This window comes from Oreochromis aureus, linkage group 10, assembly GCF_013358895.1.
Source record: "Oreochromis aureus strain Israel breed Guangdong linkage group 10, ZZ_aureus, whole genome shotgun sequence".
NCBI classification, from domain to species: Eukaryota; Metazoa; Chordata; class Actinopteri; order Cichliformes; family Cichlidae; genus Oreochromis; species Oreochromis aureus.
In genome coordinates this window covers 4,108,445-4,126,219 of record NC_052951.1, presented here as the reverse complement: position 1 = coordinate 4,126,219, position 17,775 = coordinate 4,108,445, and the positions used below count along the sequence as shown (strand labels likewise).

Sequence of the window (17,775 nt, the reverse complement as noted above, 5' to 3'; positions counted from 1 at the left end):
GCAGGTCTACTTGTTGTTCCTAGAGTATTTAAAAGTAGAATGGGAGGCAGAGCCTTCAGTTTTCAGGCCCCTCTTCTGTGGAACCAGCTTCCAGTTTGGATTCGGGAGACAGACACTATCTCTACTTTTAAGATTAGGCTTCAAACTTTCCTTTTTGCTAAACCATATAGTTAGGGCTGGACCAGGTGACCCTGAATCCTCCCTTAGTTATGCTGCAATAGACGTAGGCTGCCGGGGGATTCCCATGATGTGTTGAGTTTTTCCTTCCAGTCTCACTCACTATGTGTTAATAGACCTCTCTGCATTGAATCATATCTGTTATTAATCTCTGTCTCTCTTCCACAGCATGTCTTTATCCTGTTTTCCTTCTCTCACCCCAACCGGTCGCAGCAGATGGCCCCGCCCCTCCCTGAGCCTGGTTCTGCTGGAGATTTCTTCCTGTTAAAAGGGAGTTTTTCTCATAGGGGGTCATTTGATTGTTGGGGTTTTCTCTGTATGTTTTATTATAGAGTATACTGTACAATATAAAGCACCTTGAGGCGACTTTTGTTGTGATTTGGCGCTGTATAAATAAAATTGAATTGAATTGAATTAATTCTAACTAAATGTTAACTAAAATATGGATATGCCTTAAACTAATTTTATGAAAGTCCACTTCTCAATCGCAGTGTTGGACAAAACAATAGTGCTGAAAGCTAGCCAGTTTCATTACTGATCAATTACAAATTATTGAGAGGATACTGTTGCTAGTAGGTCAACATCGACCATATGCTATCCAGTGCTGGATTCAGATGGATAATCTTAGAAAAAGTCCAGAGTTGGGTTCACACACATATCTTCAGTTTTTATCCATGTAGTAAACTTCTATATTCACAGAGCCTCTCTGCCATCATTCTACACCTTTTACAGAATACTTCAGTATTTTATGGGAAATAGCAAATATTGCCCAAATCTATTATAGTATGGTTTTAAGTGAAAATGCATCCATTCATACTGCATTCCTGAAGCAGTATGAATGGTGTTTTACTCTGACGGTCATCATATCGTCACCTGCTGGATATTATATAGGTTAAACATGAGGGAAGAGGAAGAGCTTTGACAGGTGATACTAAAGCACATCTAATATTTAAACTACTCACAAAGACCATAAAAATACCAGAAATGAAGCAGCATGTCTACAATTTCGTGTTACATCATGAAGACTGCAGACCTGTTTTCACAGCTGTTGTTGTTTTTATGGTAATCTGATGTAGAGCATATTTAAAATGTACTTATTTGCATGGCATTGCTGTTATAGTTTACATTATAATTGCTTTAAAAGCTGATGTCCACATTCTTAGATAGTAACTGGACCAGGACACTCGAGGGCCAGAGATGCCTTCAGAAAGGCACAGGAAGAGATTGGGCGGAGCGGATGAAAAGACAAACTGCTTGCTCCCGATGAATGTAGTGTGTGTGCATGTGTGTGTGAATGTTGGCTAGAAAGCACTTAGGCATGTCTGTGTGAAGGTGTGTTAATCGGTGTACGAGGCTTGTTGTCGTATAAAGTGCTTTGAGGTCTCGAGCAGTATAGAAAAGCAGGGTATAAGAACCAGCCTATCATGTACCATTTAAGACATGGTTGATATGTAAACTAACGTATACCAAAAAGATTTTTGATAAATCTCTTTCTAAAAAAATGTGTGCTTCTCTGCTTCACTAGGAGTTTCTTTTGACCCAGCGGTTCCCCCAGTGAACCCCACCCCCAGGCCCTTCCTGACTCAGGGATACCATGGGACCCCCTCCGGTTTACCTTTCCAGCCTCCTCTTCCTCTCGATCCTCCTCCTGTGCCACGCCCGGACCTCCTTCAAGCCCCAGGTTGTGGAGCGAGCATCTGGCCCTGAGCTGCCGCAATCCTCTGGTAACACCTCAGGCTCTGGAAAACGGACATGTTCTGACACTGTGGTTTGTAAACCTGGCATCCTGCTGCCGGTGTGGCTACCACTCAACCCTCCACTGGGGGAGCAGGCAGGGAGGGCAATCATCTATTTCCTCTGTCTCATGTACATGTTCCTGGGTGTGTCCATCATTGCAGACCGCTTCATGGCATCTATAGAAGTCATTACCTCACAGGTATTATTGAGCTTAAAATTTGAAATTAAAAAATGCAACCATGTAATTTCTTACTATCTGAGTTTTGTGTTTGCTGGTAGTTGACTAGTGTTTTGGCTCCTTTTTACATTCTCTACCATTACATCAGGAAAAGGCAACTTTTATTTCCACTTGCATTTTAAAAAAAAATATCAAAGTAAAGTCCCAATATATGTCGCCCTAGATGAATTAACAGATATTGAGAATAAGGAAATAAAGAGAAACAGTTGTAAAATATTTACTATAAATTTTACAATTCAATCTTCAATTTAAAAAAAATTAACCCATTAATTCGTTACCAAAACAAAAGTAGTTCTAGTATCAGGTCACTGTGTTTGAAGCATTGACTGTAAGTATAAGATGGACGAAGCCACTGTCACCTCACCCATTGCTTTTGGGTTCCACTTTTGAATCACAGTCTTTTAACTGCCGATGAGTAGTTTGTTTGTTTTTTGGGGAGCTAAAAATGGGCGCTAAAGGTAGTAATCTTGGTTAGCAAGCTGACATGCTCATCAGTGCTAAATAACAGGCTAGTTTAAATTTCAGTCATCAAGACCAAAGCACAAATCTCTTGGGTGGTCTACAACTCAGAATAGATTATTATTTTACAGATGATTCTATTAAATAAGCTCCTACAGCACAAACATGTTTGAAAGATCCAGTTCAGTGACTCCTATTAGTACAAGTCGAGCATGTGGTGGCATACCTGTCAATCAAAGCAGCCAGACCCCTAAATTTATTCCTTACACAAATTAAATTACCACCCTCTTCCAAAAACGTTGGATCACCATGTAAATGTAAAAGCAGAATGCCTGATTTTGCAAATCTTATAAACCCACATTTTGTTCACAGCAGAATACAGAAAACATATGAAAAGTTTAACTCTTGTTGTTATATTTTTATATATTAAATTTTGCATGACATTATACTGTTTCATGCAAAACAAGTAGCTGGAGAAACATTTGGAACTAATTAGATGACCTTGCAACAGGTCAGTAACATGACTGGGTGTAGAAAACTATCTTAGAGAGGCAGAGTTTAGATAAAGGTTTGCCAATCTGAAAAAAATAGAATAGTGTTCAACATAAAATTGTGAAGGCTTTGAATATCCATCATCTATAGTACCTAATATCATAAAAAGATCGATACAAGTACACAAGGGACGGGGCCAAAAATCAGTACTGGATACTTGTGATTTTTGAGCCAGCACTCCATTAAAAACCAAGGGTGATTCTGTCATTCAAATCATGGCATGGGCCCAGGAATGCTTCCATATATCCTCTGTGAACACAGTTTCTTATGCCATCCATGAATGCCGGTTTAAGCTCTATCATGCAAGAGAAAGCCCTACATATAAACCCGATCCAGGAACGCTGCATTCCTGTCTGTGGCAAAGCTCATTTAAAATGGACCATAAGAATTTACATTTTACACAATGTAACAACATTTTGAAATTAGAGGATCAGTCCTCAGTGCAGTTATTATAAAGGGTAAATCTGTCAACAATTAAATGGCCTGTAAATGGCCTGTATTTGTATAGCGCTTTACTAGTCCCTAAGGACCCCAAAGCGCTTTACACATCCAGTCATCCACCCATTCACACACACATTCACACACTGGTGATGGCAAGCTACATAGTAGCCACAGCCACCCTGGGGCGCACTGACAGAGGCGCTGTTTTTTGTACCAGACCGTATACAAGATTTTCAACCTGATGGATTTGGGCATTTCAAATATGTCTTAACTGAAATTAAGCATTTTGGGCATTTTCCCAAACTTCTGTGACTGCAGGAGAAAGTGGTGACCATCACCAAACCCAACGGTGAAACCACAGTCGCGACGGTACGGATCTGGAATGAGACTGTATCCAACCTCACGCTCATGGCACTGGGCTCCTCCGCACCTGAGATCCTGCTTTCTGTTATTGAGGTGCACAAGTCATTACATTTGCAGCATAATGCGTAACATATACAACAATTGCTGGAGTTGTATGTGCACTCGGAGTCTGTGTTGAATTCTAGTCATTACGTGGCTCTTATTCAGTTCTAGTTAGCTTAACAAATGATCTTTGATTGGCTCTTTATGTCTCACTTTAACAGGTGTGTGGGCACAACTTCCATGCGGGGGAGCTCGGCCCGGGCACCATAGTGGGCAGCGCCGCCTTCAATATGTTTGTGATAATTGGTCTGTGTGTGTGGGTGGTCCCTGACGGAGAGTCTCGTAAGATCAAACACCTCCGAGTGTTTTTCATTACGGCTTTCTGGAGTATCTTTGCCTACATTTGGCTCTACCTCATACTGGATGTCATCTCACCTGGGATTGTAGAGGTATGTTCTGATGGTTGCATACATTTAAACTGAAAAACGTATGCACTTCTGGCCAAAGTGCTATTGTTGATCTTTGGAAATACAGCATCTGCACTAACACACTTTAAAAATGAGTATTTCTTTAAAGTTAGTGGTTTTATGAGATTATTTTCTTGAAAAAAATTGTTGTACTCATAAATATACAATGATTAGTGTATTATTATTATTTCTTTCAACAAACTCATTGAAAACTCATTGAAAACTCTATGTTGGCCCTTCACGTGGAATACGCTGGACCAGATGGATATGGCTAGAGACTGCCCGTACACCATAGGCCAGGCTTGGCCAACTCCAGGCCTCGAGGGCCGGTGTCCTGCAGGTTTTAGATCCTACCCTGGATCTACACACCCAAATGATTAGTTCATTACCAGGCCTCTGGAGAACTTCAAGACATGTTGAGGAGGTCATTTAGCCATTTAAATCAGCTGTGATGGATCAAGGACACATCTAAAACCTGCAGGACAGCGGCCTTCGAGGCCTGGGTTTGGACACCACTGCCATAGGCGGAGGAGAAGAGGACTCGTAGGGGTTTGCATTCTGTGGAGGCAAACTTGTAGTTTGTGCTGGCACCTGCAGACAGGATCGTACCTATATTTTTCATCTAAGAAGGGGTCCCCTTTATGAAAGAAACAAAAATGCGACTGGAATCTCCTGAAATGAATTCAGGTCTCCAACACATTTATTCCGGATATTATCACAGTTACCTTTTGTCAGCAGATTAGACATGTGACCTTCCTGACTTCGTACAGCTGACAGCAGTCCAGCTAAACAACAATAACAGCTGGTTATAAGCCAGTGTTACCCCAGCTAATGATAGACTAGATTATTCCAAAAAGCACACGGGTTGGTTACATTCTCACATAATACAAGAGAATTCCCTAAGTGTCCAAGTCAGCAATGGTAGATCCACTTCAAGGAAACTTTCACTAACACTGGCTAAAAGCAGCTAGCAGTGGCAAAAACAGCAGTACTTATGGAGGGAAAAGTTGAGGATATCTTCAACAACTCACTGCAGTATCACTGTCGTCGGTCAGAAGTATGCGTCATTGACTCATACCATCTCACTGGACTCTTTTCACAAAGTTTTACAGCCTCCTCCAGAGGCGATGTAAGGAGACGTAAGAAAACAGGATTCAGTTCAGTTCACCTGAAAGATCAATAATACTCATAAAAACTACATCTCTGCATGGCAGAAGGACAAAGCGAAGCATCACATGACTGAGCTGCAGACACAGAAGTGGTGGCTCACTGTTGCACTTTGCAGTGTTCATGTATGGACGACAGATTAGCAAGAAAACGATTATTTAAATCAACATCCGAATTCTGCTGTGGAGAACAAAGGGAAACAGTGGAAAATATAAGTGGCAAGAACCTTCAAACAGATGGGGGGATCTTAAATACTGAATCTCACATGACATTCAAAATACTACAAGCTGTATTACAAGGTTTGGTAGATCCTCATTTGGTAACCCTTTACGCATCTACAGTCTGTATTTTTAGATTTGAGGTTTTAAAAACTTGTTGCAGATGTTGTGTTTCTAAAAATCACCCAAACATCCAATTAGCTAATGAGCACCCAAATATGTACACATAACTTTTATTCTATTTTTAATATATCAAATGAGTAAATGATTATTTTTCATGTTGCCTGCATAATCAGGTGTGGGAGGCCATAGTGACGCTGCTGTATTTTCCGGTGTGTGTGATCTTGGCTTGGATCGCTGACCGCCGCCTACTCTTCTACAAATACATGCACAAGCGTTACCGTGCTGACAAGAGGCACGGCATCGTGGTGGAAATGGAAGGGGACCTTGCTCCAAAAGGCATTGATGTGATCATGGACGGAAAGCTGTCAGACAGCAGTGCATGCCCTGGAAACTCCTCCACTGTTACGGTCTCTGTGCAGACAGGCAATGAACTAGACCAGAACAAAGATGAGGTAAGACTCAGGCAAATGTGTTATTGAGCCACTCAGACTGAAGGCTTTAAAATAGTGGGGGGGTTTTCTCCATTAATTTCAGGTTTAACATCTGTTTTGTTTTAGCTAATTAGAACTCTGCTCCCTGTAAGGGTCGGCACAGATGATCATCATCCTTATCTCACCCTGTTTCTAGCACCAACCCTCAGCACGTCCTCCTTCACTACATCCATGAATCTGCTCTGTGGTCTTTCTTTTTTCCTCCTGCCTGGCAGCTTCAAAATCCTTTGTCCAATATATCCTCTATGCCTCTTCGGCAGCTGTCCAAACCATCTCTATGTCCTCTAACCGCTCAGCCTGATCTGTCCCTCTGATATACAGTTGTTGTCAAAAATTTGCCTACACTCGTCAATGACATGAATGTTACGATAAGTTTATTTTTCTAGTGATTTCTTTGACTTGTTCTTTATCCAGACTGGAGTAATTATACAGCATACATCTTTAATGACTAAGAAACAAGCATTGGGATGCACAAGTTTGACTTTGTTTGACTTTAATCCACTCAGGGTCAAAACTTTGCTTGTATTCTCACTAATATTTGGTTAACAAGTTCCACCTCAACCAGGTACTTTTGGTAGCCATCAACAAGCAACTGCCATAATTCTGACTGGATATTTGACCAGTTTTAAGCAAAGTCAACAAATTTTGAATAGGATTTGGGACTTTGGAGAGGCCATTCCAGTAACCTGATGTTACCTTTGCTTACTTTAGCCATTACAAAACCAGTTTTGATGTGTGCTTGGGATCATTATTCTGTTCAAACACCCAACTGTGACCAAGTTTCAACGGTGTTCAGAAAGCCTTACCTTTTACTCTTCCCAACATATGTCTTTGTTTCATCTGACCATAAACTTTTGTCCAGAAGCCATTTGGCTTGTCCATGTGGGCAGCTGCACATTTTAGTGAAGGAGCATGGGCTTATTTCTTGGTCTGCACCCTCTCAGTCTGTGGTGATGTCAAATTTGTCACACTGGTCTTCCAGGAGCTCTCCAGTTCCTCTCATCTGAACGTGACAGCTCGGGTCTTCCTCTAGATTGTGGCAAAGTGGTCACACATCTAAATAATTTGCAGTTATGTACATTGTTTGAACTGGTTATCTTTGAGTACCAAAGCTCCTACCCTCAACCGTATTGAAAATTGCTCCAGATCTGTGCCGAGAAACCAACTAATTTAAGTGACCGCTACCAATTCTTCCAAGAAGTGTGGCCAAAAGTATGCTAAAAGCTTGTTGATGGCAAGCCCACTAAAATGTAGCCAAATATCAGTGGGGGTGTATGTATGTATTTTCATGTTAATGCTCATGATGAATGCATGTAAACTTCTCACCGCTGCTGCACACATTTCTAATCAGTTCATTTCTATTTAGAGCTCAGTGAGTTTATAAACAGTCATATTTAATGGTCACAGTAGACATTAGTTTTTAGTTTAGTTTCACTTTATTAAAGACACACATGGGTCCATAGCAAATAAAATAAATACGAAGTACATGTATTATTGAATAGCGGCAGTTCATTATCACGTTTCCTGAGGCAATAAGATTTTATCTCAGTTGGAGTCTCAATGAGGGAATGGCAGAAGAGCAGACAGGAGGCATCTGAACAGCAGGAAACTGAGCAGCAGGTGTTACCAAAGTTTTTCTTTGTGAACCTTTGTCAAAGAAACAACTACATGTTTTGTCATCGCAAATTAAGATATTTATTTTTGTTCTGGTGTGAGCATCACTCTTCGCATCCCCACTGCAGACCCTGTCTGGATAGTTACAATAAAATCTCTTCTTGTAAGACACTGCTGAGCAAATAGTTTTTAAAGGGCATTTTTACATAATATTAAGCAACATAATTATCTGTGTAAACACAAGACTTAGTCTGACTACTAGTTCTCCTGCTTTGACAGGTTGTCCGCATCTTGAAAGACCTTAAGGAGAAACACCCAGACAAAGATCTGGACCAGCTGATCGAGATGGCCAACTACTCTGCCCTGGTTCACCAGAAGAAGAGCCGTGCCTTCTACCGTGTCCAGGCAACTCGCATGATGATCGGTGCTGGTAACATATTAAAGAAACATGCTGCTGAGCACACGCGACGTTCAGGAGGCCACGAGACTGACAAGGCCACGTGCTCGCACATTTGTTTTGAAAGCTCCCAGTATCAGTGCACGGAGAACTGTGGCTCTGTGAGCCTGGGGGTGATCCTCGATGGGGGAACGGGTCAGAATACTTTCTACGTGGACTACTGTACAGAAAATGGTTCTGCCAATGCTGGAGCAGACTATGAATTTACTGAGGGAACCCTGGTGTTCAAACCGGGGGAGACCCACAAAGAAATCAAGGTAAGAAAAAAAAAGTTAATGTTAGTGTCAGCGTTTAACGTTTATCGTGTCAAACACAAAAGTTGCTCTGGAAAGGTGACCAGGAATCTAGATTTCTCCCCTATAATTAGGGTGTCTGTCAGTGGGATCCAAAAATCTGTCATTCTGAGAATTTAATTGTAGTGAATGTCTGCAATAAAATGGTTAATGACCACGTGCATCTGGAAGGAATGTAACTTCATAATACTTTGCTGTCTCCAGGTGAGGATCCTGGATGATGACATCTTTGAAGAGGATGAGCATTTCTTTGTGCGCCTTCAGAACCTGAGGTTAGAGGAGGGTAGAAATGAAGGGACCGGGACTCCACCCAAAGGGAGGCTAGTGGAGCCGCTGGTTGCCACGGTCACCATCTTGGACGACGATCATGCTGGCATCTTCACCTTTGAGCAGCACGTGCTGCGGGTGAGTGAGAGCACTGGCATCCTGACGGTGACTGTGTTGAGGAACTCGGGGTCCAGGGGCACAGTTGCTGTGCCGTACCATACGGAAGATGGCAGCGCCAAGGCAGGAGTGGACTACGAGGAGACCAGAGGGGAGCTGGAATTCACCAATGAACAGACCAGGTAAGGTATAGTAACATAGAGGCAATGACTGGGAGATAGGGGGACACTGTTAATCAAGCTACAAGCTATAAGCTGTCATTCCTGACATCTCTACTTTGGCTGCGGTGCTAAACCTCAAGCCTATATTTATTTGTCACCTTAAATCACACAAAGTGACAAATAAAAAAATGTTTGCTTGAAATTTTTGAAATTTTATTAAAGTATTCACAGTAAATTCAGTTCATTGGACATTACCTATGCATGTTACATATATATAGGTGCAGATGTTTAGGAAGCAGAGACTGTTGTATTTCTGAGTTTTTCTTCCTGTGTAAAATCACAGAACTGTTCTGTTATAGAAATAAGTGTGTGTGTGTTTGTCTGTGTGTGTGCTTGTGTCTTCAGTCAGACATTGCGAGTGTGCATTATAAACGTGGAGGAGTATGAAAAGCAGGAAAACTTCTTCATTGTGCTTGACAACCCCAAATGGCTAAAGCGAGGACTCTCTTGTGAGTGTGTAATTATTTCAGATTTCATTTTTAATGTTTAAGTGACTTCTCATGACTCTGTTATTTAAAAAAAAATTAGTATAAAATAACAGTTGTAGTCTGTTTTTCCTTTCTCATGTACACTAATAGAAAGCAACAGAGCGCATCAATGTGCAAGATCAAGTATCAAAACAGTAACAACAACACACGCAGCTGAATGCTGCAAGTAACCGAAGATAACACGCAGGCGTTCACTACTGTCTCTGTTTCACTGCAGCACAGACGCTACAGCTAATTATGAGTTTGGAGTGTGTTATTGTTTGTTCGTGTAATCTCATTGTGTCAGAAAGATGCAGAAATTGGATATGTGCATGCCAGTGGAGGGGAAAGAAGTAGTCGTGTATAAAATCATTATTGTGGAAGTTCAGAAGGGAAATGAAGACTTTCATTTTAGTGTAAGGCTGTTTTATCACAGCATGAAAATATTTCTTGTACTCAGTCATTATCTGTCTTTGTTCACAGCACTGCTGCTAAACCAGGGTAAGATTGTTTGGGTGTGGTTTTGCATGTTAAAGGTGATCTGTGCAGCATTTTAAAATAACTGGTTATTATTTTGAAATTCCAAATCCTTGGCTCTAAATGTGACAGTGGGAAGTGGTCGTTTTACACTATCAGCAGAAATTTGCATTTCTTGTTTTGAGCTCAGTGAACGCCCCAGCGCTTGCTTCTTTTTACACTCACTTTAGTACCTTACTGTCAATTTGTCTCAGAATTGCAGTAGGCATAAAGACGTCTGTAAAACTTATATGAATACATTAACTTTTATTCCATGGGTTTGTGTCAAACACTAGGGAAGTACAAGTAGAAAGACTGGAAAACCTGGCTAGCTTATGTGCAACCCAGGTGAGCACATTTCATTCAAGCAAGCAGAAACCATCTTTGGGCCAGGAAAACTCTGCTGGGAATGCTTTCCACAAGGTTTAGGAGTATGTTGATAGGTTTATGGGAATTTTCCAGAAGCATATTTGTGAGGTCAGACAATGATATCAGACAGTAGGCAGTTGACCTCAGGTTGAGGTCAGGACTCTGTGCAAGTTCTTCCACACCAAACACTTCATCCATGTCTTTATGGACCTTGCTTTGTGCACTGGTGTGCAGTCATGTTGGAACAGGGAGGGGTCATCTCCAAACAATTCCCAGAGAGAATTATGACCTTGTTTTCTGCTTGGCCGTCACCTTAGCAGGAATGTTTGTCTACAGTGGATCCACTGTGAAGGCGCAATAAAACTCGGGGCCCACTTGTGATAACATTCTACATGCATGCATACAACTGGTGACAGGACTGATCTTGCTATGCTAAAGTGAGAACGTTATATTACTATTGCTAATGTGATATGATTAAAACATATGATTAATACATCAGAAAAAAATCTGCCACCACAAGCATTAAGAGCTCCTTTCATTGGAACTATGGGGGCCAAGCCTAGGCCCTGAAAAACAACCCCACACCATAATCACCCCTTCACCAAACTTTACAGTTAGCATAAAGCATCAGACAAGTACCGTTCTCCTGGTAACCACCAAACCCCGACTTGCTAGATAGAGAAGCATGATTTGTCTCTCCAGAGAACATGTCTCCACTGCTCCAGAGCCCAGTGGCGGTGTGCTTTACACCACTGTGTCTGACGCTTTGCATTGCTCTGGGTGATGTAAGGCTTTAATGCAGCTGCCCGATCATGGAAACCCATTCCATGAAGCTCTCTACACACTGTTGTTGAGCTAATCTGAAGGCCACATGAAGTTTGGAGGTCTGTAGCGATTGACTCTGCAGAAAGTTGATGACCTCTGTGCACTATGCACCTCAGCGATCTAAGTGTCCAAGTTTCTGTCGTTCCCAATTGCTTCCACTTTGTTATAATACCACTAACAGTTGCCTGTGGATATATTTATCACTGAGGACATTTCACAACTGGACTTATTAGACAGGTGACATCTCATTATGGTACCACAGTAGAATACACTGAGCTCCTGAGTGTGAGACATTCTTTCACAAATGTTTGTAGAAGCAGTCTGCACGCCGAGGTGATTGAAGCATCTGAATATAATAATTGGGATGGGTGAGTGAATACCTTTGGCAATATAATGTAGTTGGTGCACTGTACTGTGCACTTGTCTTCACACTCTGATGGTAAAATTTACAACCAGTAAATGGTTACAAATGCAGCAGCTACTGTATAACATGTTACATTGTCCCTGTTTGTTGGTGATAGCTGGTGGTTAGCTAAGCTGCTTCATTAATTATCAGGAAACTTTCGTGTAAATTAGATTTGTTCCAGTCAAAAACAGCTTTCTTTCTTCCTTTACTTTCCATTGTGCCTGGGTCCTTTGGCACGATGGACTGTTTCTCATGAAAAGAAGTTCACAGACGTTCACCTTTCTAGGACGTTTACCATGCCCAAAAAGCTCTGCCGCCCACATGTTTTGAGTGGGGTCAGGTCTCTAAAGAGCTGCTGGTGCAGAAGAGACCACTTTCTTAGCCAAGTTATAGATTCTTTTGAAATGCTGCTCACACACCTTTGAAATACGCCATACTTTGAAAGCGTGTGCTAGTGTGCTATTTTTCTTCACTATTGGCTTTAGGTTTGGGGCATTTAGCCTCAACTGAGGTGCGTAAGATATCATTAATGCTTGAATAGTGATTTCCTGTCTGTGCTCTCTCACAGGGAATCCCACCCCTGAGGAGGAACAGGCCAGGAGGATCTCCGAGATGGGAAAACCCATTCTTGGAGAGCACAGCAGGCTAGAGGTCATCATAGAGGAGTCCTGTGAGTTTAAGGTGTGTGTGGAGTGAGTGGGGGGTGTTTGTTTCTATATTATGATGCTCATACAAGCGTTACACTACCAGTAAAGTGGCAGTTACTGACATTATGTTATGTTAAACACATGCAGCCTGAAGAACTTTACTTGCAAATTTGGAAAAATTAAAAAAAAAATTTTAACTTAAAAAATAAATGTGTAAGATTGTACAAGTATGTGGTTTTCTTCACTAACCTCCTGCTGCCTTGTTGTGCGTCAGAGTCCCAATGGAGTACTAGACCAGGTACAGTTTCTACTCACGCGCTGTGTTTGATGGGAATGATGAGACTTTCCTCACTGATACTCTTCCGCTTCCAAACTATCTATTTAGGTTCATTCCATGTACCTGTATTTCCCATACATAGAAGGAATGTGTGTGTACATTGTGTATTGTGTAAGCACTGCTTGGCTAAGTCCATCTCATCTTGTACTGTGTCATCGGCCACTATATTAGGTATACCTGTATAATACCAGGTTCAAACCCCTTTTGCCTTCAAAAATACATTTATTCTGCATGGCAGAGATTTAGCACGATGCTGGACGCATTACTCAGACAGTTTGGTCCATGTTAACATGACAGCATGACTCAGTTGCTGTTGATTTCTCAGTTGCAAAGCTCTTGAAATTTGCTCTGCTGACTGTGGAGGCGATTTGAGTACATTGAACTCATCGTTATGTTTAACAGTCAGGTTTGAGATGATTAGAGCGGTGTGACATGACACTCTATCCTAACATTTAGGATTATAAAGGGATGAAGGTGTGCCAAGAAAAAATACCTCACACTATTATATCATTACTGCAGGACTAAACTGTTAATTTAGGGTAGGATGGATCCACCCTGTCAAATTCTGACCATCCAAATGTTGCAACAGAACTAATTGGACTGATTAGAGCGGGCAACAGTTTGAGTTGCTGCTGCTTTCCTATCAGCCTGAAACAGTCTAGCTGTTCTGCTCTTCACCAGGGCAGGTTCACCCTGGCACTCATTGACCCGTCTTTCTCTGACCGTTCTCCTTAAACCCTAGTGTGAAGGAAAATCCCAGTAGATCAGCAGTTTCTCAAACAACCACACCACATTCCCTTGAATCACCTTTCTTCCCCATTCTGATGCTTGTTTGAATGTCAGCAGGTTGTGTTGACACTGCGTACATGCCTAAATGCTTTAAGTTGCTGCCGTGTGATTGGCTGATTAGATATTTATGTTAAAGAGCAGTTGAACAAGTATACCTAATTAAGTGGCCAATAAGTGTTGTTCATGTATTCTTATTCTCAATTAAAGCAATGAAGTAAATAGATCATTTAAATAGTATTTATTCTTTTTGTTGTCCTGGTGTGTGTTAAATAACAAAACAAGTTAAAATGGAAAGACATCTGAGACGCGGTTTGAGAAAAGTCCTGAAACTGTGTAATGTGAACCCATCTGTTGTGTATGCGTCCATGTAAGCAATGATTGTTTCTGCTTGATTACCAACATATTTAATTTGTTGCAACAGAACACTGTGGACAAACTGCTCAAGGATACAAATCTGGCCGTGGTGATTGGTACGCGCTCATGGAAAGAGCAGTTCATCGGGGCGGTCACAGTCAGTGCAGGTCAGCGGCTTTTTTTATTTATTTATCGTTTTGCTTTTTGTTTCGTGTCATTTTTTTGGCGCTTCACTTGTAAATTTCTGAAATTCAGGTTTGCCTGTGAATCCGTATGCATGAAATTTATTGCACTGCATGTAATTTTATTACAAGACTTTGTGAACGTTATAATTTAGAAATGAAGACGTGTACTTTTGAAACCAGGTATGGACACAGTGTGGTCTGGGAAGTGTGGTAATGTCTCTGTGTTGTAAACAGAACTCTAAGTTAACTTCAACAATAAACTTTTGGCGGCTGAAACTGAGGAATGTACTGTAAACGTCACCTTTGCTCATGGATGTGAAAGATTTAAGATGCTTGAAATACTGAGCTGCAGATAGTCTGCAAGTTTTTGGACAGTGTAACATTGTTTTTGTGTAATTTTGCCTCTGCCCACCATAACTGTGGACTAAATCAAACCAGAAGAACAAACTTTCATCTTTAATTCAATGGGTTCAACAGCAGTTACTGCACAAAGGTTTCAGAAAATCTGATATTGATAGTTTGAGAATTACAGACATGTCAAAGTAATTTCCAAGTGCAGAGGGAGAAAACCGAAGATAGAAGTGGGAATATAAAACAAGAAATCTACTAAAGTGTTTCTTGTCACAGTTTTCTTGTTTAACCCTATAATGCCCTTTCTATCATATTTGATACATGAGTTTCTGAGACCTCTATGTCATCAACAAGATCAATACTTTGATCAATGATCAATTTTAAAATGGTATGGACAAAACTTTTTTTTTTGTCTAAAATTAACATTGTTGTTAACAAAAAGTTGCCAAAAACGCAGAATGTGTCAAATGCGATCCAAAAACGTAATAATAAATATATAATAAAAATATATCATACACAACATGATATAGCAAAAACATTTTTGTGGATTTTGTAATGAGGATCAATAAATATCTCAGTTCCAAAAAATCAGAATTTTCTGGCTATTTTTTGCACCATTTGGTATTGACGTCTTTTCTTTTTCTTGCCGTGTTTGATTTACTTTCTCTGTCTTGGTAAACAGGTGATGAGGATGAGGGAGAGGAGCAGCGAGTGCCCAACTGCTTCGACTATTTCATGCACATATTCTGTATCTTCTGGAAGATCCTGTTTGCTTGCGTCCCACCCACAGGGTACTGGAATGGCTGGGCGTGCTTCATAGTGTCAATCACTGTCATTGGTATTTTAACAGCCATTATCGGAGACCTAGCCTCCCATTTCGGGTGCACCGTCGGCCTGAGAGACACTGTCACTGCAGTGGTCTTTGTAGCACTGGGGACTTCTCTTCCTGGTTAGTGAGGTATTCTTGTTGTTATAGTTGTTGTTGTTGTAAACACTCTTGTATTGCAGAGGTTTGAATTAGGAAATGAATGTAAGAATGTACAGCTGATTAGCCTCATTCTCTAACTTGACTGTTTTTTTTTCAGACACCTTTGCTAGTAAAGTTGCTGCTACACAGGATCAGTACGCAGACGCATCTGTGGGAAACGTGACAGGAAGTAACGCAGTTAATGTGTTTCTGGGCATAGGAGTGGCCTGGTCTGTGTCTGCCATATACTGGGAAGTCAAAGGGAAGGTTTTCCGTGTGGACCCTGGATCACTGGCCTTCTCTGTCACGCTTTTCACCATTTTTGCCTTCTTGTGTATGGGAGTGTTAATGCTTCGCCGAAGGCCGTCCATAGGTGGTGAACTCGGAGGCCCACGCGTCCCCAAAGTCCTTACCTCACTGCTGTTCTTTGGACTCTGGTTCCTCTACGTCCTCTTCTCTAGCCTGGAGGCCTATTGCCATATACAAGGCTTCTAAACGAGCACAACTGTGGAGAGTCATGCCTACACAATAACACACACACAAAACTCCCACTGATAAACAGTTGCCGTCATCATTTGACATCTGCTGCCATGGTTCAGAAACATGCATATATACACACCACAGATTCAACCACGTAACTCTGTGGCATCCACTGCCGGACTGTGAAATTATTGTGACAACACTCCTTCATTTTCACCTCATGAAATGCAGCGACTGTTTTTTTAAGAAAGCAGAATATATGTGAAGTCGCTGGATTTTGCTTGATACCTGGAGACTCGCAGGATTTGGTCGTATGTCTCCCCACACCTGTAGAGTCTCGGTCAGAGCTTATTTTACACAGGTGACTATTTCAGGCGATAATACACAGTAAGCTGCTCAGATACGTAAAAATAACAGTTGGAAGAAAAACTACTTTGCTTCAGAAACCTTGTTTGTTAGTTCGTTGTTGTCAGTATTCATGAATCCAGGTGATTTGAAGGAAGCCTGCCAGCCGCTCAGTAGCAAGTGAGTTTTTTTGACAGTCCACAGGAGAAGCAATAAGCTGCTGTTATGAAATATCTCCCACTGCTCAGTTGTGTGTCTGTGTTGCGTTAGGTGACATGAGGCACTGTTTGATGTTAAGCGCACTGCACCTGCTTAGTTTGATCTCATTGTAGGCATTGATAATAGCAACACTACATGGAGCCAGTATTGAAATGTGAAATTGATAAAAAGTTACACGATGAATTTCTCATAAGCACCTTGTGTCTGCCATTTAGTTTGACTCCTTGAAAATAACGATTCATTCACCCCTCAAGTGTTATCTGTTTATTTATCAATGGTGTAATGTTATTGTATTTCTAATTTTATGTATTTGGACTGTTATTGGCAAAAGCACATTGTAATTTATTGTAAGTTGTCATAATTACATTTAAATTTTAACTGCATGTGTCTTGATCGGTTTCATCGCCCACACTGTTTTGTTTTTTTGGGGGGGGGGGGGTTTTCTCTTCAAGTCCACATGAGCAAAGAAGCATACATGATATGGCTTATTGGGTTATATACTTATCTGTTCTGTGTTTAACAGATGCATTTTAAGTTTGTGCACCCAAAAAACATGGAAAGTGAGGTAAAAAATATTTTTCTCTCAAAAGAAAGAAAAATCAGTACATAATATAATAACATGTCACCCAGGTCAGACCTCAATTAAAGCCTAAAAAATTCACTACCTGAGATTTTAAGCAGAGCAAGATGAGTTACTGTTGCTGGGGAATAACTGGTAAATACCTCTTATTGTAGAGAAAAGTCACTGATAGTATTAAACGGTATGTGAAGAGGAATGTCAGCGTAATTTGTTTCCTTTTTTCTTTGTTGATTGATTAGAGGGAAGGTTTGTTTTGCACCATTTTTCTTTTTTATTAAACATAGAAAAGAATGAATGATTCACACACTGAACAACGCCAGTGTCCTTATTTATTGAACCTAGTAGTGCATGACATTTCAAATGAAGCTACCCATCATCAGACAGTGAAGCATGGGGGGGGGTATTACATCACCTGTAATAGGTCACATGACCAAGACCAGTGACACTAATATCCAATGTAAACCACGTCTTAGACAAAGACAAAGAGTTGGCAA

At 41.0% G+C, this 17,775-nt stretch overlaps 1 protein-coding gene across 4 annotated transcripts in view; it reads left to right on the top strand.

The window, feature by feature from the left end:
- Positions 1–17,775, top strand: part of slc8a2a (solute carrier family 8 member 2a) — a 36,354-nt gene extending 18,579 nt beyond the window's left edge. For all 4 annotated transcript variants that reach the window (XM_039617886.1, XM_031738512.2, XM_039617887.1 and 1 more), the window contains 11 exons: positions 1,703–2,113; positions 3,923–4,060; positions 4,231–4,458; positions 6,158–6,436; positions 8,369–8,803; positions 9,044–9,405; positions 9,790–9,893; positions 12,596–12,708; positions 14,222–14,321; positions 15,373–15,639; positions 15,776–17,775. In XM_039617886.1, the coding sequence (XP_039473820.1) occupies positions 1,772–2,113; positions 3,923–4,060; positions 4,231–4,458; positions 6,158–6,436; positions 8,369–8,803; positions 9,044–9,405; positions 9,790–9,893; positions 12,596–12,708; positions 14,222–14,321; positions 15,373–15,639; positions 15,776–16,152 (2,745 nt within the window). In that variant the 5' untranslated portion in view covers positions 1,703–1,771 and the 3' untranslated portion in view covers positions 16,153–17,775. The remainder of the gene's footprint in view (positions 1–1,702; positions 2,114–3,922; positions 4,061–4,230; positions 4,459–6,157; positions 6,437–8,368; positions 8,804–9,043; positions 9,406–9,789; positions 9,894–12,595; positions 12,709–14,221; positions 14,322–15,372; positions 15,640–15,775) is intronic.